General features: G+C 46.4%; 2 protein-coding genes and 1 pseudogene across 3 annotated transcripts in view; 2 read left to right on the top strand and 1 right to left on the bottom strand.

Moving 5' to 3' along the window:
• Positions 1-26,547, bottom strand: part of LOC147119171 (uncharacterized) — a 169,253-nt gene that overhangs the window by 101,698 nt on the left and 41,008 nt on the right. The gene's annotated exons all lie outside the window — the stretch shown is intronic.
• On the top strand, positions 12,169-13,281 carry LOC147119174 (uncharacterized; annotated as a pseudogene).
• On the top strand, positions 20,961-26,227 carry LOC147119175 (uncharacterized). 2 transcript variants are annotated; one of them, XM_085984878.1, is made up of 2 exons: positions 20,961-21,069; positions 24,746-26,227. In XM_085984878.1, the coding sequence occupies exon 2, from the start codon at positions 24,854-24,856 to the stop codon at positions 26,225-26,227; it is 1,374 nt and encodes a 457-aa protein (XP_085841004.1). In that variant the 5' UTR covers positions 20,961-21,069; positions 24,746-24,853. The 2 variants fall into 2 exon arrangements, with proteins under 2 accessions (XP_085841004.1, XP_085841003.1); XM_085984877.1 differs by lacking the exon at positions 20,961-21,069 and adding an exon at positions 21,486-22,237.

Raw genomic sequence — 26,547 nt, forward strand, 5'->3', positions numbered from 1 at the left:
ATGACCTGTCTGCAGTGAAGCGCCTGTTTGAGTTTCTAACTGAGGTGAACTTCTCTTTCCCAGGAGGAGAGACGAGAGAAACTGGGGCACTTCTCATTAGAACAAAGCAGGGTGAGAGGAGATGTGAGCGAGGTGTTTAAGCTTGATCAACGACACCGACCAAAATATCAGAGACACTCCCTGTCCTTCAGGACTTGTGTCCAGGGGAGAAACTGATGGGTTTATCAGATCATCTTTGGGTTAAATGTTGTGCTCGTGGAGCTGAGCCCCTAGTGTCAGCATCAAACACTCTCCAGTCGGGTACAGCACGGGTTAGATACAGAGTAAACCCATCAGCTGCTCCCCGACACAGATACCGAGGGACAGGGAGCGTCCGGGACAATGACATTTCTCACTCAATAAGGTATAAATTGATCCTGTACCTCTCCCCATTAATCCTGGGCTCCACAGGGGGCGAATCCTGCTCCTGTTTCCCTTCCTGTAACAGCACTGAGCTAAACCCAGCCCATAATGAGCAGGGCTCAGGGAGGCTGGTTGCTAGGCACTGCAGTGATGTCATAAAGCAGGGCCATTCAGCCCAGTTGGTCGTTTCCTTGTCCCTTTAAAGGTGGAGAGCCGGGACACCCTGTCTCCAAACACATCCCACCTGTTCATACTGAGAATCCCCGGGGAAGGCCCAAGGCCCAGAGTGTGGAACACAACCAAGGGGGAAAGAGGAAGAGAGAAGGGGAGGTAAATCAAGGAGTCGGGACTGAGGGACACCAAGCTTCAGTTTTAGAGCCTGTAGACTTCAGAAGGGGAAGAGTGAGTTCAGTAGTTTTAAGATCCAGGGAGAGAACAAGGAGCAGATGGGGAGACTGGTGTGGATTCCAGCTCAGTGAGGATGTAGGGGGGAGGGAGATTGTGTCGGGCCGTGTATTAGGGGTGTAGGAGGGACAAGAGAGGAAAGGTCAGAGGAGCAATTACTGCAGCAGCGCCCATAAATAGTGAGAGAGAGAGAAGGTGGGGGTTCGAGTGGACCAGGGACAGTCTGTTAAACTCTCTGTTTGCTGTGACCAGTTTTCCTTCGGTTAAAAATAGCCTCCTGTAGCCCAGTGACACAAACAGCCCATTAAACTCCACCAATGGCCTTTGGTCTGGTGAGGTCTCCCTTTGTGAAACATCGGCTGTTGTTAAAGCTTTTCATTCTGACACTCCTCCCCTGAAGGTACTGACTCTGGCTGGGTTCAGTTCTACTCTCACTGGTTCCCCTCTCTCTCTTCCCCTGAAGGTGCTGACTCAGGCTGGGTTCAGTTCTACACTCACTGGTTCCCCTCTCTCTCTTCCCCTGAAGGTGCTGACTCAGGCTGGGTTCAGTTCTACACTCACTGGTTCCCCTCTCTCTCTTCCCCTGAAGGTGCTGACTCAGGCTGGGTTCAGTTCTACACTCACTGGTTCCCCTCCCTCTCCTCCCCTGAAGGTGCTGACTCTGGCTGGGTTCAGTTCTACACTCACTGGTTCCCCTCCCTCTCCTCCCCTGAAGGTGCTGACTCTGGCTGGGTTCAGTTCTACACTCACTGGTTCCCCTCCCTCTCCTCCCCTGAAGGTGCTGACTCAGGCTGGGTTCAGTTCTACACTCACTGGTTCATAAGAACATAAGAAATAGGAGTAGGAGTGGGCCATTTGGCCCTTTGAGCCTGCTCCGCAATTCAATAAGATGATGGCTGATCTTCTACCTCATCACCACTTTCCTGCACTATCCCCATTTCCCTTGATTCTCTTAATATTCAACAATCTATCGATCTCTGTCTTGAATATACTCAACGACTGAGCCTCCACAGCCCTCTGGGGTAAAATAATTCATAAGATTCACCGCAATCAGTGAAGAAATTCCTCCTCATCTCAATTCTAAATGGCCGACCCCTTATCCTGAGACTGTGACCCCTGGTTCTAGACTCCCCAGCCAGGGGAAACATCCTCCCTGCATCTACCCTGTCAAGCCCTGTAAGAATTTTTTGTGTTTCAATGAGATTACCTCTCATTCTTCTAAACTCCAGAGAATGTCGGCCTAGTCTACTCAATCTCTCCTCATAGGACAATATCCCCATCCCGGGAACCAGTCTGGTGAACCTTTGTTGCACTCCCTCTATGGCAAGTATATCCTTCCTTAGGTAAGGAGACCAAAACTGTGCACAATACTCCAGGTGTGGTCTCACCAGGCCCTTATATAATTGCAGTGAGACGTCTTTACTCTTATACTCAAATCCTCTTGTAATTAAGGCCCACCTTTCGTGAATTGCTTTGGGCACTTTGTTAAACACACACACAGCAGAAGCACATTGATCTGATGGGAGATCACTGACACACGAGCAGGCAGTGGCGTGGAACCTCCTGAGAGTCCGGCCCCTTTACAGCCAGTATTTACAGGAGCTGGGACACAGAAAAGAGTCTCATTAAAATCACGGATATATTTGTTCACACAAACCAACCCCCAAAATACTGAGTCATTTCCCCTTCATTTACAGACGCTCCCTGACCAGTCACCATTTCCCCTCCATTTACAGACGCTCCCTGACCAGTCACCATTTCTCCTCCATTTACAGACGCTCCCTGACCAGTCACCATTTCTCCTTCATTTACAGACACTCCCTGACCAGTCTCCATTTCTCCTCCATTTACAGGCATTCCCTGACCAGTCTCCATTTTTCCTTCATTTACAGACGCTCCCTGACCAGTCCCCATTTCTCCTTCATTTACAGACGCTCCCTGACCAGTCCCCATTTCTCCTTCATTTACAGGCGCTCCCTGACTAACCAACATTTCTCCTCCATTTACAGACGCTCCCTGACCAGTCTCCATTTCTCCTCCATTTACAGACGCTCCCTGACCAGTCAGCATTCCTCCTCCATTTACAGACGCTCCCTGACTCGCTGGGGATTTCCCAGCACTTCCTGGTTGTCCCGGAGTTTGTGTCTTAAACTGGCGGGTAGTTGTGGGGAGGCGGATAATGTTGAGTGTTTTAATAATGGGGCCTGGGGCCGCACTCAGGGTGTGTGCAGCCCGCGTCCCCCCGGAGTTCTCACTCAGCTTAAAACTGAAAGTGATGATTCTGCTTAACTAGAGAACAAAGGAATGATTGATGTATCAGAGATCCAATCAGTGTGATGTAGTTGAACCAACCATAGCTCTGCATGCATGCTGCTGAGCCAATGGTAATAAAGGGGGTGGGTACATCTGCTGCTGTATAAAAACCAGCCATTTTGAATATGATGTTAGTCGGATGAAGGAAGTCAAACAGTGTAAATCAAGTGATGCAATAAATCGACTATTTAAAACTTACCACCAGACTCGCAAACTTTTATTTTAGTGTGTTGACATCAGATCAGTGTGGTCCACTGAAATTAATTACCCGATCTAACAATTTGGCGCTGCGAGCAGGGTTGCTGAAGGAAGAGACTGAATTTAAGACACCAGACCTATATTGGAGGTAAGGACTCCTCGTTATAAAAGTCCTCAGTCGGTTGTCTAGTCATCTCCCCTCCACGCAATTCCGCAAACCTCCCGGGTAGCGAACCCTCTGGGTGGTAGACGGCCTCGAGGTCCCATATAGAGTTCTAACTTCGGCGGTGTTATTTAATTAAGCCTACGACTCGAGACCACCAAGTAAAGTAATCGATATTATGGCATCACTCGATAAACCTACAACTATTAAAGGGGGGCGTGCCCCACCTGAGATTTCAGAAGATGAAATTCTGTGGGAGTTGAAAGACTATATAGAATTACAGTTTGACTTACCTAAAACCTGGTTCGAAATTGAACAAAAGTACAGTACCTCCTCCGGACAATGGTCTTTGGATGACATAAAAAGGGTCTGGGGAAAAACGACCCGTATGAAAGATAAAAGACGGATCAGATGGTCCTTGGCACTTATGGGCCAGATCCGACGGCGAAATGAGATTAAGACAAACTCCCAACATGATCACGACTTGACCAATGCAAAAGAGCAGAAAGATGCGATTTATGAACAATTGAAAAAGAAAACAAATGAGCTTGAAAAGTCAGAAGTGGAAGTTAAAAAACTTAACGATGAAGTTAAGGACTGTAAAAAACAATTGGATAAACAACCGATAGTCCCGGTAGTTGAAGAAAAGGGAAAATGTGTCGGGACCTGGAAGGGTTACCCAGATCTAAATGAAATAAAGGAGGAAGGTCGTGGGAGACAAAGACAAGAAGCAGGTCAAGAGACTGACTCGGGATCCTCTAGTAATGTCAGTGAAAGTGAAGAAGAGAAAACAGGACCCCATTTGGCCCCATTGAGACAGAAAAGGAAAAGAGTAGAAAAGGAGTATGAGAAGAAAGAAGATGGGGAAGAAAGGGCGAAGTACCAACTCCACCCGTGGGACGGAGTCCAAATTCTGATTGTAATGATACCCAGGAGAGAGGGAAATAAGTTACACAGCAAAGTAAAGACTGGCCTGGGAAATGATGAGCAAGAATTAGACGCCGGATGGGATGCGATCCAACAATGGTTACAAGTGTTTAGCCCTACAAAAACAGATTGGGGAAAGATCATAGCCTGTCAACAGAAAGGGACGGAGGAAGTGTTAGAGAACGACGGGCGATTTAAAACTAACTGGTTGGAACACTCGGGGCTGAACACAGGAGAGATAAAGAAGGAAAAAGATCTAATTTGCAGGCTAACCAATCTGAAAACTCAGCAAAGGAAGGAAAAAAACAGGGATTTGGAAAGCCAGGAAATGCTGAGACGCCGATGGAAAAGGAGGAAAAGAAAGAGAAACTTAAAGTTTTACTGACATGGAATTTATTAACATCTGTGCTGAGACAAATAAAACACAAGATTTGCTGAGTGAAAGGAACCTTGAAAAATGACTGAATGTTTAAGAAGTTACAGTATTTCTTTTGTCTGATTAGATGTTCTTTAAAAGAAAGATTCTGTTATGTGTGTTTTAGCTCCACCCACTTCTCTGTGTTAAAAGCGTTAAAATCTTTTGTCTTGTCTTGGATTTTGGAAGTTTTAAGAATGTGCGAATAAGATTGTGCCCCAAGGATTGAAAAAAAAACCTTTGAAATAATTTAAGTTAAGCTGGTGTGTAAAAACTGAGAAGAGCAACAAAAGTTTGCTTAACAAAAGATTGCGATAGATTTTTGTACTTGCAGTGCAAACTGTGCAAACTGTACAATGTTACATTAAGTTTCAGTCTAAGATTTAACCTTGGAGTCACGGTTGCTATGGTGAAATCTTCTAAAGCAGTTTGATTTGATTTGTTTAAATGTGAAAAACTAATTTTTCTCCAGTTATGTTTTTACAGTATTTTGGAAAGACATTTGAAGAAAGGACAATAAGAAATATGACGTAATTTACTGTTTTCTGCAAGAATGTGCTATTTTGTTTTGTTTTATCTGTTCTGTTCGTGTTTAGTTAAAGTGTGAAAACACAACTGTCTTTTTCGATCAGGGAAGTTTTTTTAAATTTACGTGAAGTGACGCAATTACGCCTGATAATGTTTTGCTCCACCTTCTTAAAAACCTGCAAAGGAGTTAACCCTTTCCACTGACAGCTGTTTAAGTTCACCAAGCAACAACTTTAGTATGAAATTTAAAGATATGGGACATTATTAAATTTAAGTTTCTTAATTTTAAGTTAATATTTCCCCACAGTGATAGAAGGAAAATTATGATTTGATAAATGGAAGTTATCTTGTAAACTAATTGTATGATAATGTGCAACATGAACTTGTACTGGTAGTGCTAGATTTAACCGATATGGCTTTACCTACGTGGTGTTCTAAGAAAACTCAATAATTATACCAACACCTCCTAACTCAAGTGTTAAAACAAGGCACTACTGAATGGAGGTGGGCACTGTAAAAAACACAAACAGATATGGAGATGTAAAAGGTCTGATAAATGACGCAACGACTGCCTTTAATATGGGTACCTCAGTTGTTAATACTATTGATTTGGCGACACTGGATCAAAAGGTTAGAAACCTAGGGTCTTGCATTAAAGATGTATTACAAAAGACAAATGAAACAGGATAATTGCACTACTGAATGGGCTCCTAGGGTTGGTATTGGTAATACCGTAATGGCACCCCAAGCCCAAGGACGAGAGGTGCACCGAATACAGAATATTGGGGTAGTGAAGGACGGAATGCACATATCCCACATGTAATTAAAGGAAAGTGATTAAGAGTGTAAGATTGAAACAGGAGAATTACACTACTGAGTGAGAACTTGCAAAATGCTCTCAGGCAGTTTAAAAGAGCAGAAACAAAACTGGAAAAAAAAATCAGTCTGAACTCGATGATCTGAAACAAGAAGAAAATAATTTGAACGACCGCTTATTAAATCTCCAGGTAGATTGCCAGACCAAGGAAGAACTGGTTTCAGACTTGGAGAATGAATTGATGAAGTCAAAGCAGAATGAAAATTCTCTTGCCTCCCTTCTAGCTGAGAAGGAAGATGCTTTACTTGAAAAAGTTGACAGGTTAAAGCAGTTTTCAGAAAACATTGAGAAAAGTCAGGCAACAATAGAGACCGTGGAAAAAGAAAAGTTGAATCTTGAGAATAACTTTAAGCAACAGATTATGCTTTTAGAGAGCCTAATAGCTGAGAAAACTGCATTAGTGAAAGCACAACTACAGGAAAGAGCACTTCAGGAGAAAGAAATGGAAGAGATTAATGTAGAGCTAGTTACTGCTAAAAATCAGCTTGAAATCAAGCAGGCTGAAGTGGCCAGATTACAGGCAGAGGGCCAAGAGCTCAGGTCAAAGCTTAAATAGTAGCAAGTAAGACCTTGAAGAAGTATTCAGCCATTAGACGACTACAATCTTTCGGTAAGATACCTGAAAGCCAGAGAAAGGCTTGTATCGGATGGCATGGGTGACATGATATTGAGATACCGGTGTGAGTGTGCAAATGTGATTTGTTACGTATGAAACAATTACCATCCAGGAATGTATGGTGAATTTACACTGAAGAACGGGTCTCAGACATGCTCAGTTACTTGACAACAGCAAGACATGAAATGGTTAATGTGGCTCAGGAGAGCGAGACAACTTTTAAAGCATTGACACATACTCCATCGAGAAACTATCTAATTGATGAAACAATCAGAATAGAGTTAAACACACTGGTACCTGTTAGAGGGATTGATATTGAAGTTGAAGTGGAGAGTTACATGGAATCTGGATTGGGACAATTGAGGGCCAAGGAGAAATCATGTTTAGTATAGAATTATCCACAAGATGGATACAAGTAAAAGAGATCTGGAGAATCTTTTAAATCCATGATATATTGATTAGATGTTAAACTGTAATGTCGCTTGAAATGATTGTAAGACTGAATTTAACTGTGACTGTAATAATTGTGTTTTGTAGGTGAGCGTGGGAAAAACCAGTACGAATCCAGTATGAGGTGATTTTGGTGGTGCCTCCTGTGTCACTACTACTGCAATTACCATGCTTTACGGGTCTAACAGGACCTGTCCCATCAACCAACACATTTTTAAGTATGAGCTACACAATTATGTGGCACAATTTGGATACTCGGATATGACATTCCGCTGTTGTTTGTGGGTTTCAGTGAGCTCATGATGCGACTGAACTCCTCCCTAAAGCATTTTTATGTTTTGGAGCAAGACAACTCGAGAATAGATATTGAAATTGACAGCATAGGGGACAACTCACATTGGTGGGATATTGGGCTTAATACATCAGCACACCCTTAGGTTCGTATTATTTCACATGCTCTGGTAGCTATCCAACTTGTAATGATAGTGTATTTGATATATGTAACATGTGTAGTAAGACTTTGATACATAAGCCAATTGGGTACTCATGCCCATGACTGACAAGCACTAACAAATTAATTGAGCACACTGAAAGAGAAGGTCCGAAGTAATGTAGAGGAGACCCCAGGCGGGGTAACATCAGGAAAGATAGAAGAAACAGAGGAGCCCCAGGCGGGGCAGAATTGGAACACCGGAACAGTGAATTGAATTTGAGTAAGGGGTCAGAGGTTGCTCCTCCCCCTCAAAGGAATGGACTGTAAGGAAGGGAGAAATCTTCAAGACTCCCTACTAACGCCCAAGTTGAGGGAGCAATAAGAGCTAGCTAGATTAGTCAAGAGCTGATTGTGAGAAGTCAATAAGGATATTTCCTTCTCAAAGAAGGGAATTGTAAGAAATAGCTGTTAGATTCAAAGATGGGTTTTAATTCTTAGACCAGGGACTGACAACAGGCAAGCGGAAAAAGATAGCATAAATGCCAGCAAGGTCGAATATCAAGCATCAAAAGACAAATAGAAATGATAAGGGAATGGTAAAATGCAAAGAATCAGGGAGGATAGCACCTGCTAGATAACAAGGAGCCACGAAGCCATAAAATGCCCTTGAAGAATCTTGACAAAACACTACTCAGAAAGATAAGAGGGAGGCCTTGTACAATAGGATGGGGATCAAATTGTGTGTTTCTGTTGATTAAATGTGCTTGCCACCAGGCGGCTGCTGCCTCGCGGGCAAGATGCCTTGCAGGTCGCCGCAGACCGTTTGTACATCTTAAAGGGGCATGTTATATTTAGCTGCTAGATCGGTTTGTACCTTTTCTACTTTTTATAATTTTTCTACCTTTTTACTTTTTAATTTTTACTTGAATGTATTTTTCAAAGCCATAAGCTATGGGGAGCTCCTCCCACTTTTTAAGACGCACTAATTAATTTAAGATCATGAAATCAATTAACTTATTAAAACCAGGTAAAATCCTGGTTGATGTAAATTTGTGCAGAGCCACTGATCCGGACAGTGGCAAAACACAGCAATGATTGATTATATTTTTAATCTGACTCTTTATTTTTATGATTCAATTTTTGAAAGAATCAAAGGGGGGAGTATTAGGGAATATATATATATTTTAATAACATAGATTTTAATATGATTAAAATCTAATGATTTAAAGAAATCAGATTATGCTTAAGCTGACCACATGCCAAAGGATGGTGTGATGTATCAGATCCAATCACAGCTGGTAACGTCACATCGGCTGACTTAGAAACTGAGAACAATGAAAATGCTGATTCAGCTTAAACTGTGAAAGTGCTGATCTTAGCTTAAAACTGAAAGTGATGATTCTGCTCAACTAGAGAACAAAGGAATGATTGATGTATCAGAGATCCAATCAGTGTGATGTAGTTGAACCAACCATAGCTCTGCATGCATGCTGCTGAGCCAATGGTAATAAAGGGGGCGGGTACATCTGCTGCTGTATAAAAACCAGCCATTTTGAATATGATGTTAGTCGGATGAAGGAAGTCAAACAGTGTAAATCAAGTGATGCAATAAATCGACTATTTAAAACTTACCACCGGACTCGCAAACTTTTATTTTAGTGTGTTGACCTCAGATCAGTGTGGTCCACTGAAATTAATTACCCGATCTAACAGTGGATAAATGTGAGGTTATCCACTTTGGTGGCAAAAACAGGAAGACAGATTATTATCTGAACGGCAATAGATTGGGAGAATGGGAAGTGCAACGAGACCTGGGTGTCCTTGTGCACCAGCTGCTGAAGGTAAGCATGCAGGTGCAGCATGAGGTTAAGAAGGCAAATGATATGTTGGCCTTCGTAGCGAGTGGGTTCGAGTACAGGAACAAGGATGTCTTGCTGCAGTTGTACAGGGCCTTGGTGAGACCACTCCTTGAGTATTGTGTGCAGTTTTGGTCACCTTATCTGAGGAAGGATGCTCTTGCCATGGAGGGAGTGCAGCGCAGATTCACTAGACTGATACCTGGGATGGCAGGAATGACGTATGAGGAGAGATTGGGTCGACTGGGCTTGTATTCGCTAGAGTTTAGAAGAATGAGAGGGGAACTCATTGAAACTTATAAAATTCTAACAGGACTAGACAGACTAGATGCAGAAAGGATGTTCCCGGTGGCGGGGGAGTCCAGAACCAGGGGTAAGCCATTTAGGACAGAGATGAGGAGGAATTTCTTCATCCAGAGTGGTGAACCTGTGGAATTCTCTATCACAGAAGACAGTTGAGGACAACTTATTAAATATATTCAAGAAGGAGTTAGATATATTTCTTAAGACTAAAGGGATCAAGGGATATGGGGAGAAAGCAGGGACAGGGTACTGAATTTGGATGATCAGCCATGATCTCATTAAATGACAAGGCCTTGGACAATGTGGACCACTTTCCATACCTCGGGAGCCTACTGTCAACAAGGGCAGACGTCGACAACGAAGTCCAACACCGCCTTCAGTGTGCCAGTGCAACCTTCGGTCGCCTGAGGAAGAGAGTGTTTGAAGACCATGAACTCAAACCCGGCACTAAGCTCATGGTCTACAGAGCAGCAGTGATACCCGCCCTGCTGTATGCCTCAGAGACATGGACCATGTACAGCAGGCACCTCAAAGCACTGGAGCGGTACCACCAACGCTGCCTCTGCAAGATCCTGCAAATCCATTGGCAGGATAGGCGCACCAATGTTCGTGTTCTTGCTCAGGCCAACATCCCCAGCATCGAAGCTCTGACCACGCTCGATCAGCTCCGATGGACGGGTCACATTGTCCGCATGCCCGATACGAGACTCCCAAAACAAGCGCTCTACTCAGAGCTCCGGCACGGCAAGAGAGCCCCAGGTGGGCAGAGGAAACACTTCAAGGACACCCTCAAAGCCTCCTTGAAAAAGTGTAACATCCCCACCGACACCTGGGAATCCCTGGCCCAAGACCGCACAAAGTGGAGGAGAAGCATCCGGGAAGGCGCCGAACACCTCGAGTCTCTTCGCCGGGAGCAAGCGGAAGCCAAGCATAGGCAGCGCAAGGAGCGCACGTCAACCCAAGCCCCGCACCCACCCGCCCCTTCAACCACCGTCTGCCCCACCTGTGACAGAGACTGTAGGTCCCGCATTGGACTCATCAGTCACCTGCGAACTCATTTTTAATGTGGAAGCAAGTCGTCTTCGGTTCCGAGGGATTACGTAAGAAATGGCGGAGCAGGCTCGAAGGGCCGAATGGCCTACTCCTGCTCCTATCTTCTATGTTTCTATGTTTGACCTGATATGTCAGCGGCTGCTGCCAAGGTCCGCGCATGCTCAGCTCACACTGCCCGGGTAATTGATGAGAGCTCCGGACCAATAGGAAGAGCGGGGCGGGGCTGGAGGATCGAGCGGGCGGCGGGTCCTCCAACCAATCGGAGTGTGTGAGGGGCGGGGCTTGACCTTTAAACCTAAACAACGGAAGGTGAGCTGAGCATGCGCGGCCCTTGGCAGCAACCGCTGACACATCAGGTGAGAGAGCTCAGGGAGCGGGTTCATGACCCCCGGGGGGACGCGGGCTGCTCACACCCCGAGTGCGGCCCCAGGCCCCATTATTAAAACACTCAATATTATCCGCTTCACAAACACGCGGGGTGGGCCTCAGGCCCCGAACAAGAGCCTCCGGGCCGGGCGTTTGGCCCGAGCGGGGCGGCAGCTGCGGGGCTTTCTCCCGGTGACAGGCCCGGGTTAACGGCCGCCATCTTGAGAGGCTCAGGAGGCAGCAGGGCGCATGCGCGGCCCCCTTGGCCAGGAACCAGGGGGAGAGTATCTTGTCAATTTCTATCCTGGACTCACAGTGATGGCTTTTGTAAACTCCTTTTACAGGCTGTGATAAGGGCAGCATTTACACACCGCAAACTCAGACCAACAACAACAACTTACCTTTATATAGCACCTTTAAAATATCACAGTATTGCAGTCAGACAATAATCGACACACATACTTTGTTTGTGGTCCAGTGCACTGACACAAAGTTCCTTCACAACTGTAACAATTTTATTGCGGTTGCTGTGAAGGCTGCGCTCACTCTGCTCGTACACCTGGTCTCCAAAGGAGGCAAAACAGGACTAATGCTGCCGAGCTCAGCTCTTTTTGATCAGAAAATATCAACTGTTTAGCTTCGCCAGGAAATGCACAAAAGAGGCAGCAGTGCTCATTGGCTGCCCAGGAAAGTCCTATTTAGATTAAACTCCTTCACCCAGAGGGTGCTGAGAATGTGGAACTTGCTGCCACAGGGAGTAGTTGAGGCGAAGAGCGTGGATGCATTTAAGGGGAAGCTGGATAAACACATGGGAGAAAAGAATAGGAGATGCTGATAGGGTGAGATGAAGAGAGATGGGAGGAGGCTCGTGTGGAGCATAAACACCGTGAGGACCAGTTGGGCCGATTGGCCTGTTTCTGTGCTGTACAATCTGTGTAATTCTATGTAATAAGAGAGGAAAGAATGTTCCAGAGAAACTGGAATTATCTGTTCTGCATTTTAATCCTGAACTTAGTGATCTCTTTTGTAAACTGCTTTTACAGGGACTATCATCGGCCTTTGAATGTGGAAGTAGAAATGTTTGTCTGTTCTGTCTGTGGGAAAGGATTTCAAACATCATTGTGACTGGAAAAGCACCGAGACACACACACCCGAGTGAGAGTGTTCCAGTGCACTGACTGTGGAAAGAGCTTTAACCAGTTACACAGCCTGAAAAAAATCGCACCATTCAGTGGGGAGAAGCCGTACATGTGTTCTGTGTGTGGAAGAGGCTTCAACTGATCGTCCAACCTGGAGAGACACAAGGACACCCGCACCACAGAGAAACCGTGGAAATGTGGGGACTGTGGGAAGGGATTCAGCTCCCCATCCCGGCTGGAAACTCATCGGCGAAGTCACACTGGAGAGAGGGCGTTCACCTGCACTGTGTGTGGAAAAGGATTTCCTCAATTAACCAACCTCACTGAACACCAATTTGTTCACACTGAAAAGAGACCCTTCAAATGTTCTGACTGTGGGAAGAGCTTTAAAAGCAGAAGAGATCTGCTGACACACCAACACACTCACACCGGGGAGAGGCCGTTCACCTGCTCAGTGTGTGGGAAGGGATTCACTAATTCATCCCACCTGTTAACACACCAACGCACTCACACTGGGGAGAGGCCATTCACCTGCTCCGTGTGTGGGAAGGGATTCATTGATACATCCACTCTGCTGAGACACCAGCGAGTTCACACTGGGGAGATGCCATTTACCTGCTCTGACTGTGGGAAGGGCTTCACTCAATCATCCAACCTGCTGAGACACCAGCGAGTTCACACTGGGGAGAGACTGTTCACCTGCTCGGTCTGTGGGAAGGGATTCACTCAGTCATCCAACCTGCGGACACACCAGCGAGTTCACAAGTGACTGCAGGGGTTGGATTCTGCTGTTATTGCTGCTGTTAATCACATCCAGAACAGAACCATGTCCATTCTGACAGGTGAGGTTTGTTCCTGCTGATGACAATACCTCCTGTAACTGGGCTGGAGTTTAATATTCTGGATAAATGTCAGATACACAGTGTCGAGTATTTCTTTAATAAGAACATAAGAACATAAGAAATAGGAGCAGGAGTAGGCCATACGGCCCCTCGGGCCTGCTCCGCCATTCAGTAGCATCATGGCTGATCTGAATCTAGACTCGCGTCCACTTCCCTGCCCTCTCCCCGTAACCCCTAATTCCCTTATCTGCTAGGAAAATGTCTATCTCCATTTTAAATTTATTTAATGTTGCAGCTTCCACAGCTCTCTGGGGTAGCAAATTCCATAGATTTACTACCCTCTGAGTGAAGAAGTTTCTCCTCACCTCAGTTTTGAAAGGGCAGCCCCTTATTCTAAGATTATGCCCCCTAGTTCTAGTCTCACCCATCAGTGGAAACATCCTCACCGCATCCACCCGATCAAGCCCCCTCACAATCTTATATGTTTCGATAAGATCGCCTCTCATTCTTCTGAACTCCAATGAGTAGAGTCCCAACCTACTCAACCTTTCCTCATATGTCAACCCCCTCATCTCTGGAATCAACCGAGTCAACCTTCTCTGAACCGCCTCGAGAGCAAGTGTATCTTTTCTTAAATATGGAAACCAAAACTGCACGCAGTATTCCAGGTGTGGCCTCACCAATACCCTGTATAACTGCAGCAAGACTTCCCTGTTTTTATACTCCATCCCCCTTGCAATAAAAGCCAAGATTCCATTGGCCTTCCTGATCACCTGCTGCACCTGCATACTAACTTTTTGTGTTTCAGGCACCAGGACCCCCAGATCCCTTTGTACTGTAGCACTTTGCAGTTTCTCTCCATTTAGATAATAACTTGCTCTTTGATTTTTTCTGCCAAAGTGCATAACCTCACACTTTCCAACATTATATTGCATCTGCCAAATCTCTGCCCACTCACTTAGCCTGGCTATGTCTTTTTGCAGGTTTTTTATTTCCTCCTCACTCACTGCTTTCCTTCCCATCTTGGTCTCGTCGGCAAACTTGGATATGTTGCACTCGGTCCCTTCCTCCAAATCGTTAATATAGATTGTAAAGAGTTGGGGTCCCAGCACTGACCCCTGCGGAACACCACTAGTTACTGATTGCCAGCCCGAGAATGAACCATTTATCCCAACTCTTTGTTTTCTGTTAGATAGCCAATCTTCCACCCATGCCAGTATATTACCCCCAATCCCGTGATTTTTTATCTTGATCAGTAATCTTTTGTGTGGAACCTTGTCAAATGCCTTTTGGAAGTCCAAATACACTACATCCACTGGTTCCCCTTTATCCACCCTGTATGTTACATCCTCAAAGAATTCGAGCAAATTTGTCAAACATGACTTCCCCTTCGTAAAACCATGCTGACTCTGTCCTATTAAATTATGTTTATCCAAATGCTCTGTTACTGTTTCCTTAATAATGGACTCCAACATTTTGCCAACCACAGATGTTAGGCTAACTGGTCTATAGTTTCCAGCTTTTTGTCTACTTCCCTTCTTAAATAAGGGTGTTACATTAGTAGTTTTCCAATCTGCCGGGACCTTTCCTGAGTCCAGGGAGTTCTGGAAAATGATCACCAATGCATCCATAATCCCTACCGCCACTTCTCTCAAGACCCTAGGATATAGGCCATCAGGTCCGGGGGATTTATCCGCCTTAAGTCCCATTATTTTACTGAGTACCATCTGCTTAGTGATTTTAATCGTGTTTAGCTCCTCCCCCCCCATTGCCCCCTGTTTGTCCAGTGTTGGGATATTTTTAGTGTCCTCTACTGTAAAGACTGATACAAAATATTTGTTCAGCGTCTTTGCCATCTCCATGTTCCCCACCACTAGTTTCCCGGTCCCATCCTCTAAGGGACCAACGTTCACTTTAGCCACCCTTTTTCTTTTTATATAGCTGTAGAAACTCTTGCTTTCTGTTTTTATATATTTTGCTAGTTTACTTTCATAATCTATCTTCCCTTTCTTAATTAATCTTTTAGTTATTGTTTGCTGGCTTTTAAGTGCTTCCCAATCTTCTATCCTCCCACTAGATTTGGCTAATTTATATGCCCTTGTTTTCAGTCGGATACTATCCTTTATTACTTTACTAAGCCACGGATGGCTGTCTTTTCTTTTACTCCCCTTTTTCCTCAGTGGAATATATTTATCTTGAAAGATGTGAAATATCTCCTTGAATGTAGACCACTGCTCTTGTACTGTCTTACACTTTAATCTGTTTTCCCAGTCCACTTTAGTCAATTCTACTCTCATACCTTCATAGTCTCCTTTATTTAAGCTTAGTACGTTGGTTTGAGATCCAACTCTCTCACCCTCAAATTGAATTTGGAATTCAACCATATTATGGTCACTCATTCCAAGGGGATCCTTTACTAGGACATTTTTTATTAATCCTGTTTCATTACACAGGACCAGATCTAAGATTGCCTGCCCCCTGGTTGGTTCAGTTACATACTGCTCAAGGACCCCATCCCTAATGCACTCTATGAACTCTTCCTCAATGCTGCCATGCCCAATTTGATTAGTCCAGTCAATATGAAAGTTAAAATCCCCCATGATTATAGCTGTTCCCTTATTACAAGCCCCAACTATTTCCTGATTTATACTCCGACCAACAGAGTTGCAACTGTTAGGAGGCCTATAGACTACGCCCACTAGTGACTTATTCCCCTTATTATTCCTTATCTCCACCCAAACTGTTTCACTATCCTGGTCCTTTGACCCAACATCATTTCTGACTATTGCAGTGATTCCATCCTTGATTAACATAGCAACCCCACCTCCCTTTCCTTCCTGTCTGTCCTTCCTAATTGTCAAATACCCTTGTATGTTTAGTTCCCAGTCATGATTATCTTGCAGCCATGTTTCCGTAATGGCCACCAGATCATACCCATGTGTAGTTATTTGTACTGTCAACTCGTCAATTTTGTTATGAATGCTGCGTGCATTCAGATAAAGAACTTTCAAATATGTTTTCTGACAATTTATTCCTGCTTTTACCCCTTCTACTACTTTTCCGTTATCATTACACATTCTGTCCCTTCCTGACACGCTCTGGTTTTTAATTCCCCCACTGCTACCTTGCTCTATTGCTTTCTCCGCTGTCATTTTTATTTTTCGCTCTCTTAAAACCTCCCCCCCACTAATTAGTTTAAAGCCCTCTCTACAGCCCTAGTTATTCGGTTCGCCAGGATTCTGGTCCCAGCACTGGCCTAGTGAAGTCCGTCCCAATGGAACAGCTCTCTCCTGTCCCAGTACTGATGCCAGTGTCCCAGGAAGCAAAACCCATTTCTCCCACACCAGTCTTTGAGCCACGCATTTAACTCTCTAATTTTATTTACGCTAGCCAAATTTGCACGTGGCTCAGGTAGTAATCCAGAGATTATTACCCTTGTGGTTCTGCTTTTTAATTTGGCCCCTAGCTGCTCAAACTCCCTCAGCAGAACCTCCTTCCTTGTCCTATCTATGTCATTGGTACCAACATGGACCATGACAACTGGATCCTCGCCCTCCCACTCCAAGTTTCTCTCCAGCCCAGAGGAGATGTCCTTAACCCTGGCACCGGGCAGGCAACACAGCCTTCGGGACTCTCGCTCTCGGCTGCAAAGAACTCTATCTATCCCCCTAACGATACTATCCCCTACCACTACAACATTTCTTTGAACTCCCCCCACTTGAATGGCCCCCCGCTCCACAGAGCTGTGGCCAGGTTGCTCATCCTCCCCGCAGTCCCGGTTCCCATCCTCACAGGGAGTAAGAACCTCAAACCTGTTGGACAAGAGCAAGGGCTGCGGCTCCTCCAACACTACCTCCTGGATCCCCGTACCTGCCTCACTTCTAGTCACACCATCCTGACCCTGGCCACGGACTACATCTGAATTAATTAATCTAATTGGTGTGACTACCTCCTGATACACAGAGTCCAGGTAACTCTCCCCCTCCCTGATGTGTCTCATTGTTTGAAGCTCGGACTCCAGCTCTTCAACACGGAGCCGGAATTCCTCGAGCAGCCAACACTTACTGCAAATGTGATCACCGTGAGCATCAATGGTGTCCACCAGCTCCCACATATTGCAGCAGCAACACATCACCTGATCTCCCATTCTATGTAATTAATTAAATTTATTAATATTATTTTTAAATACCCTCTGCCCCGATTCTAGATGATGAATATCGCACCTTAGAAACTATAAACCACAGAGTTTAAGCTTAAAAAAGAGAGAAATACTTACCAACCAATCACTTACCCGCTTTCTGGTGACGTCACACTTGGATTACTTTTTACCTCTCTCCTTCCCTCCGAGTTCGGAGACTGGTAGGCCTTACCTGGTCTCTGGGGCCTTTTATAGCCCCGCTCTGCCGCTCAGGATTCCCGCCGACGCTGTGAGGCCTCACCTGGTCTCTGGGGCCTTTTATAGCCCCGCTCTGCCGCTCAGGATTCCCGCCGACGCTGTGAGGCCTCACCTGGTCTCTGGGGCCTTTTATAGCCCCGCTCTGCCGCTCGAAATTCCCGCCGACGCTGTGAGGCCTTACCTGGTCTCTAGGGCCTTTTATAGCCCCGCTCTGCCGCTGTGAGGCCTTACCTGGTCTCTGGGGCCTTTTATAGCCCCGCTCTGCCGCTCGAGATTCCCGCCGACGCTGTGAGGCCTTACCTGGTCTCTGGGGCCTTTTATAGCCCCGCTCTGCCGCTCGAGATTCCCGCTGAGGTAAGAGGAGACTAATTGATGCCCTGTTACCAACTGTTCCATTTTTGGGCCTTTTCTCCTTTCTAACTCTAGATTATCTCAGTTCTAATATCTTCAGTAACTCTCAAGTCCCAGCTCCTCACACCTTCCAGAGAGCCTGTAATAGAAAATGACTGAAGATTTACCCCAGTGTAACTATTGCTGTTATCCAAGGAAAAAGGCTTGTATTTCTATCGCACCTTTCACAACCTCAGGGCGTCCCAAAGCGCTTTACAGACAAGGAAGTACTTTTGAAGTGTAGTCACTGTTCTAATGTAGGGAAACCAGCAGCCAATTTGTGCACAGCAAGCTCCCACAAACAGCAATGTGGTATTGACCAGATAATCTGTTTTACTGACGTTGATTGAGGATGGAAGAGGATGTGTAAAGAGATGGTCTGTGTATGGAGATGTGAAAGAAGGAAACGGTGTGTGTGTGTGATAGTGACACAGCCTTGTGGTCACAGTCAGAACAATGACAGATATCCTTGTGGTTATGGTTTGGGCAGGGCCAGGTCAATAATGTAGTAAACAAGTTGAATATAAATATCGCCAGTGTAGTCACAGCTTAGAAACATGGAGAAACATAGAATAATAGGAGCAGGAGTAGGCCATTCGGCCCTTCGAGTCTGCTCCACCATTCAATATGATCATGGCTGATCCTCTATCTCAATACCATATTCCCGCTCTCTCCCCATACCCCTTGATGCCTTTTGTGTCTAGGAATCTATCTATCTCCTTCTTAAATATATTCAGTGACTTGGCCTCCACAGCCTTCTGTGGTAGAGAATTCCACAGGTTCACCACCCTCTGAGTGAAGAAATTTCTCCTCATCTCAGTCCTAAATGTCCTACCCCGTATTCTGAGACTGTGACCCCTCGTTTTAGACCCCCCCAGCCAGGGGAAACATCCTCCCTGCATCCAGTCTGTCTAGCCATGTCAGAATTTTATACGTTTCAATGAGATCCCCTCTCATTCTTCTAAACTCTAGTGAATACAGGCCGAGTCGACCCAATCTCTCCTCATACGACAGTCCTGCCATCCCAGGAATCAGTCTGGTGAACCTTCGCTGCACTCCCGTTATGACAAGTACATCCTTTCTTAGATAAGGAGACCAAAACTGCACACAGTACTCCAGGTGTGGTCTCACCAAGGCCCTGTATAACTGTAGTAAGACATCCTTGCTCCTGTACTCAAATCCTCTTGCAATGAAGGCCAACATGCCATTTGCCTTCCTAACTGCTTGCTGCACCTGCATGTTTGCTTTCAGTGACTGGTGTACAAGGACACCCAGGTCCCTCTGTACATCAGCATTTCCCAATCTATCACCATTTAAATAATACTCTGCCTTTCTGTTTTTTCTACCGAAGTGGATAACTTCACATTTATCCACGTTATACTGAATCTGCCATGTATTTGCCCACTCACTCAACTTGTCTAAATCGCCTTGAAGCCTCTTTGCATCCTCCTCACAACTCACAATCCCACCTAGTTTTGTGTCATCAGCAAACTTGGAAATATTACATTTGGTTCCCTCATCCAAATCATTGACATATATTGTGAACAGCTGGGGCCCAAGCACTGATCCCTGCGGTACCCCACTATTCACCACCTGTCACCCCGAAAAAGACCCATTTATTCCTACTCTCTGTTTCCTGTCTGTTCTCAATTTTCAATCCATGCCAGTATATTACCCCCAATCTCATGTGCTTTCATTTTGCACATTAACGTCTTATGTGGGACTTTATCAAAGGCCTTCTGAAAATCCAAATACACCACATCCACTGCTTCTCCCTCATCATTCTACCAGTTACCTCCTCAAAATACACCAGTAGGTTTGTCAAACACGATTTCCCTTTCATAAATCCATGTTGACTTTGTCTAATCCCGTTGATAATTTCTAAGTGTCTTGTTATCACATCCTTTATAATAGACTCTAGCATTTTCCCTACTACTGATGTTAGGCTAACCGGTCTGTAGTTCCCTGTTTTCTCTCTCCTCCTTTTTAAATAGTGGGGTTACATTTGCCACCCTCCAGTCTGCAGGAACTGTTCCATAATCTATAGAATTTTGGAAGATGACTGTTGGTAGCACTCTCGCCTCTGAGGCATAAGGTTGTCAGTTCAAGTCCCACTCCAGAGACTTGAGCACAAAAATCCAGGCTGACACTCCAGTGCAGTACTGAGGCACTGTCAGAGGTGGCGTCTTTCGGATGAGACATTAAACTGAGGCCCTGTCTGCTCTCTCAGGTGGATGTAAAAGATCCCATGACACTATTTCGAGAAAGAAAGACTTGCATTTATACAGTGCTTTCATGACCACCAGACGTCTTGAAGTGCTTTACAGCCAATGAAGTACTTTTGAGGTGTAGTCACTGTGGTAATGTGAGAAGGAGCAGGGGAAATATCCCCGGTGTCCTAGCCAATGTTTATCCCACAATCAGCATAACAAAAGGATAATAGCAAAATACTGCGGATGCTGGAAATCTGAAATAACAACAGGAAATGCTGGAAACACTCAGCAGGCCAGGCAGCATCCGTGGAGAGAGAAACAGAGTTAACAAAAAGATAGATTATCTGCTCATTATCACATTGCAGTTTGTGGGAGCTTGCTGTGTGCTAATTGACTGCCGCGTTTCCTACATCACAACAGTGACTACACTTCAAAAGTACTTCATTGGCTGTAAAGTGCTTTGGGACGTCCGAGGTGGTGAAAGGCGCTATAGAAATGCAAGTCTTTATTTCTTCAGTGTTCTCACCAGCGACCTCTTCTGGCTGTTGGTTGATTGACAGTCAGGAGCCCGCGCATGCGCAGGCGGGACGGCGGTTGGGGCCGAGTCCGGCACAGCGACCACTCCCGGTCACCAAGGGTAATAACCGCGCATGCCCATTGGAGATCAAGCCCTCCCCCACTCGGAGCTGCGCCTGCGCACTCGGATCCTGTCGGACGTAGTCGGCGCGGGGCATTCCGGGGAAGGCCTTGGTGTCGGTTCCAGAGTCGCGATCGGTGACGCAAAGTGAGTTTTCTCCGCTCCGATTGGGTGGAGAATCGCGCGGGGTGGGGGGAGGGGTGGATTGGGAGAGAATAAAGAGAAATAGAAAAACCTGAGAGTCCGCGAGGCCCCGGACCGAGCGCAGTCAGTTGGACGGTCAACATGATCTCCTCGGGGACACGTGACCCGGGCCCGCGGCCTGATTGACGGGAGCTTCCGACCAATAGGGAGCGAGTGGGGCGGAGCTGGAGGCGCGAGCAGGCGGCGGGTCCTCCAACCAATCGGGGAGCCCGAGGGGCGGGACTAGCGCCGGCTGATTGTCTGATGCGCAGGGCAGCGAGTTTCTCCAGTCCCTTGTTCAGGGCCCGGGGCCAGGGGAGTCTGTGGGCCTTTATTCCCCTTATTGGACACAAGGCTCTTTGTCTCACAACACACTGGCTCAGGTTTTAATAGAGACTTTTTAAATTAATCAATAAAGGCAGATAAAACCCGTGCTTCTGTGGCACAAGCTTTCTAATATTTTATAGAATCATAGAATGGTTACAGCACAGAAGGAGGCCATTCGGCCCGTCGAGCCCGTGCCAGCTCTCTGCAAGACCACTTCAGCTAGTCCCACTCCCCGCCCTTTCCCCGTAACCCTGCAAATTTCTTTTTCCTTCAGGTACTCATCCAATTCCCTTTTGAAAGCCGTGATTGAATCTGCCTCCACCACCCTTTCAGGCAGTGCACTCCAGATCCTAACCACTCGCTGCGTAAAAACGTTTTTCCTCATGTCGCCTTTGGTTCTTCTGTCAATCACCTTAAATCTGTGTCCTCTGGTTCTCGACCCTTCCACCAATGGGAACAGTTTCTCTCTATCTACTCTGTCCAGACCCCTCATGATTTTGAACTCCTCTATCAGATCTCCTCTCAACCTTCTCTGCTCTAAGGAGAACAACCCCAGCTTCTCCAGTCTATCCACGTAACTGAAGTCCCTCATCCCTGGAATCATTCTTGTAAATTTTTTCTGCACCCTCTCTAAGGTCTTCACTTCCATCATAAAGTGCGGTGCGCAGAATTGGACACAATACTCCAGTTGAGGGCGAACCAGTGTTTTATAAAGGTTCATCATATAACTTCTTATCTGAACGGCAGATTGGGAAAAGGGGAAGTGCAAAAAGACCCGGGTGTCCTTGTGCACCAGTCGCTGAAGGTAAGCATGCAGGTGCAGCAGGCGGTTAAGAAGGCAAATGGTATGTTGGCCTTCATAGCGAAAGGATTCGAGTACAGGAGCAAGGATGTCTTGCTGCAGTTGTACAGGGCCTTGGTGAGACCACACCTTGAGTATTGTGTGCAGTTTTGGTTGCCTTATCTGAGGAAGGATGTTCTTGCCATGGAGGGAGTGCAGTGAAGATTCACCAGACTGATACCTGGGATGGCAGGAATGACGTATGAAGAGAGATTGGGTCGATTAGGCTTATATTCGCCAGAGTTTAGAAGAATGAGAGGGGATCTCATTGAAACTTATAAAATTCTAACAGGACTAGACAGACTAGATGCAGGAAGGCTGTTCCCGATGGCGGGGGAGTCCAGAACCAGGGGTCACAGTCCAAGGATAAAGGGTAAGCCATTTAGGACTGAGATGAGGAGGAATTTCTTCACCCAGAGAGTGGTGAACCTGTGGAATTCTCTACCACAGAAGACAGTTGAGGCCAATTCATTAAATATATTCAAGAAGGAGTTAGATATATTTCTTAAGGCTAAGGGGATCAAGGGATATGGGAGAAAGCAGGGACAGGGTACTGAATTTGGATGATCAGCCATGATCGCATTGAATGGGGGAGCAGGCTCGAGGGGCCGAATGGCCTACTCCTGCTCCTATCTTCTATGTTTCTATGTTTCTTCCTTGCTTTTGGACTCTGCCTCTATTTATAAAGCCCAGGATCCCATATGCTTTTTTAACCGCTTTCTCAACCTGCCCTGCCACCTTCAACGATTTGTGCACACATACCCCCAGGTCTCTCTGTTCATGCACCCACTTTAGAATTGTACCCTTTAGTTTATATTGCCTCTCCTCGTTCTTCCTACCAAAATGTATCACTTCGCACTTTTCTGCGTTAAATTTCATCTCCCACGTGTCCGCCCATTCCACCAGCCTGTCTATGTCCTCTTGAAGTCTATCACTATTCTCCTCACTGTTCACTATACTTCCAAGTTTTATGTCATCTGCATATTTTGAAACTAAGTCATTAATATATATTAAGAAAAGCAGTGGTCCTAGTACCGACCCCTGGGGAACACCACTGTGTACCTTCCTCCAGTCCGAAAAACAACCGTTCACCACTGTTCTCTGTTTTCTGTCACTTAGCCAATTCCGTATCCATGCTGCCACTGTCCCTTTTATTCCATGGGCTTCAACTTTGCTGGCAAGCCTATTATGTGGCACTTTGTCGAACGCCTTTTGGAAATCCATGTACACCATGTTAACCGCATTGCCCTCATCAACCCTCTCTGTTACCTCATCAAAAAATTCAATCAGAATCAGAGCGGCCGAGCCCGGCGGATGTGCGGCCAGGGCCCTGGCACCAGGAAACCCAGGGTGCAGCGCCTCCCCCTTCCGAGCTGCCGCTTCCCGGTTTCTTCAGCCGCTTCCACCGAGTCCGACTCAGGAGAAAGGACAGGAGCCAGGTTCCCAGAATGGCCCGCGGCCCTGGGGAGCATGCGCACTCTCAGCAGGGAAATCAGCGCCTTGGATAGAGCGGTTTCTGGGGTGCGGGGAATTGTGGGTGCTGCAGCCTCCATTAGTCAGTGGCTGTCGGGAAGAGTTTTATTGCAGGCTGACGGAAGGTAGGTCCCTGGCCGCCTGTGTAGGTCTTTTTGTTGCTTCGGTTTGAGCTGGAGTGGAGATGGAGGAGAAGCTACTGGGTTTAACCCCCAGTACTTCTGAGCCCAGGAGGGCCCAACAATTTCCAATGTGGGACTGTCAAGGGAGGTGGATTCTGGGGGAGATTAGCTTGTTAAACAGACACTGTCCACACAATATAAAAGAGTATTGTTTTAGCAACAAGTATTTCTGTAGAGGCTTTTAATCCAGTTTACATATACAAATTTTTTAAATTAATTCTTGGGGTGTGGGCATTGCTAGCAAGAGCAGCAAATATTGCCAATCCCCAGTTGCCCGTTGAGAAGGTGGTGAGTCGCTTTCTTGAACTCCTGCAGTCCGTGTGGTGAAGGTACTCCCACAATGTTGTTCAGCAAGGAGTTCCAGGATTTTGACCCAGTAACAATGAATATGTCTAAGTCAAGATGGTGTGTGACTTGGAGGAGAACTTGGAGATGATGGTGCTCCCGTGCAACAGCTGCCCTTGTCCTTCTAGGTGGTGGAGGTTGCGGGTTTTGGAGGTTCTGTCAAAGTTCTGGTCGAGTTGCAGATGTATAAAGTTCCTCTCCTTCGCCCCCTCCCCCTCCCACTCCCACTTCTTTCTCTCTCTCCTCCCATTGAGGCCAGAGTCGTGTGTAGGCCCAGACCAGGTGGCGGATTCCCTTCCCTGAGGGACATTAGTGAACCAGTTGGGTTTTTATGACAATCCAGCAGCTTTCATGGTCACTTTTCTCTAGTGCCGGCCCCACAAATGACCAAATTCATTGAGCTCAATTTCACAACCTGCCTTTGTTTTTCTGGGTTGTCTCTCACGCTCCCCGTTTTAAATTAATTTTACAGGGTATTAGAAGGGGAGGATTTACAGACGGGAAACTCAAACCAAACACCACATCAAGATCTGACAAAGTCACTCGACTCATCGGATCTGAATATCATCGGCCTCTGAACATGGAAGCAAAAAGCACCGTTCACAGCGGGGAGAAACCGTACACGTGTTCTGTGTGTGGACGAGGCTTCAGCCGATCCTCTGGCCTATTGACACACAAGCGTATTCACACCGGGGAGAGGCCGTTTACCTGCTCTAAGTGTGGTAAGGGATTCACTAATTCATCCCACCTATTGAGACACCAGCATGTTCACACTGGGGAGAGGCCGTTCACCTGCTCCGTGTGTGGGAAAGGATTCACTCAGTCATCCAACCTGCTGAGTCACCAGCGAGTTCACTCTGATGAGAGACCTTTTAAATGCTCAGACTGCGGGAAGTGCTATAAAAGTTCCGGGGAACTGACATGCCATCAACGTGTTCACACTGGGGAGAGACCGTTCAGGTGCTCTGACTGCGGGACTGGGTTCAGGCGATCATCTGAACTCACTGTACACCAGCGCACTCACACTGGGGAGAGGCCGTTCACCTGCTCCGTGTGTGGGAAGGGATTCACTCAGTCATCCACCCTGCTGAAACACCAGCGAGTTCACACCGTAGAGAGGCCGTTCACCTGCTTTGAGTGTGGGACAGGATTCATTCAGTCATCCGACCTTCAAACACACCAGCGAGTGCACACTGGGGAGAAGCCGTTCACCTGCTCCGAGTGTGGGACGTGTTTCACTCGTTCATCCCACCTGCTGACACACCAACTTGTTCACACTGATAAGAGACCTTTTAAATGTTCTGACTGTGAGAAGAGATTTAAAAGCAAAAAGCATCTGCTGAGACACCAGCGAGTTCACACTGGGGAGAGACCGTTCACCTGCTCTGTGTGTGGGAAGGGATTCACTCAGTCATCCACCCTGCTGAATCATCAGCGCGCTCACACTGATGAGAGACCTTTTAAATGCTCAAACTGTGGGAAGTGCTATAAAAGTTCCGGGGAACTGATGTGCCATCAACGTGTTCACACCGACGAGAGACCGTTCAGGTGCTCTCACTGCGGGACTGGGTTCAGGCAGTCATCTGAACTCACTGTACACCAGCGCACTCACACTGGGGAGAGACCGTTCACCTGCTCCGTGTGTGGGAAGGGATTCACTCAGTCATCCACCCTGCTGACACACCAGCGCATTCACACTGGGGCGAGGCCATTCACCTGCTCCGTATGTGGGAAGGGATTCGCTCAGTCATCCACCCTGCTGAAACACCAGCGAGTTCATACTGGGGAGAGGCCGTTCACCTGCTCTGAGTGTGGGAAGGGATTCACTCGTTCATCCAACCTGCTGACACACCAGCGAGTTCACACTGGGGAGAGGCCATTCACCTGCTCCGTGTGTGGGAAGAGATTCACTCAGTCATCCAACCTGCTGACACACCAGCGAGTTCACAAGTGACTGCGGGGGTTGGATTCTGCTGTTATTGCTGCTGTTAATCACATCCAGGACTGAACCATGTTCATTCTGACAGTTGGTGTTTGTTTCTGCTGATGTTAATAACTCCTGTAACTGGGCTGGAGTTTAATATTCTGGATAGATGTCAAATAAACCAGATTTGTGTTAAACACATTGTTGTAGATTTTCTTCTTTCCCACCTGAGTGTTTAGCATCACCTGGCTGGAGCTCAGAAAGGACAATCTCGGGGAGGATCGTACGGCGGGAACAGAACTCCAGCCTGGACACAGTCCTTCAGGGCCACACTGAGAGGGGCAAACGGC

The sequence above is a fragment of the Somniosus microcephalus genome, chromosome 4 (genome assembly GCF_052327205.1).
Source record: "Somniosus microcephalus isolate GS21.2 chromosome 4, FLI_Smic_1.0, whole genome shotgun sequence".
Classification (NCBI taxonomy): domain Eukaryota; kingdom Metazoa; phylum Chordata; class Chondrichthyes; order Squaliformes; family Somniosidae; genus Somniosus; species Somniosus microcephalus.

What these genes read in the sequence shown, in the direction of transcription:
- LOC147119175 (XM_085984878.1), top strand. Translation starts at nt 24,854, where the DNA reads ATGGAAGCAAAAAGCACCGTTCACAGCGGGGAGAAACCGTACACGTGT.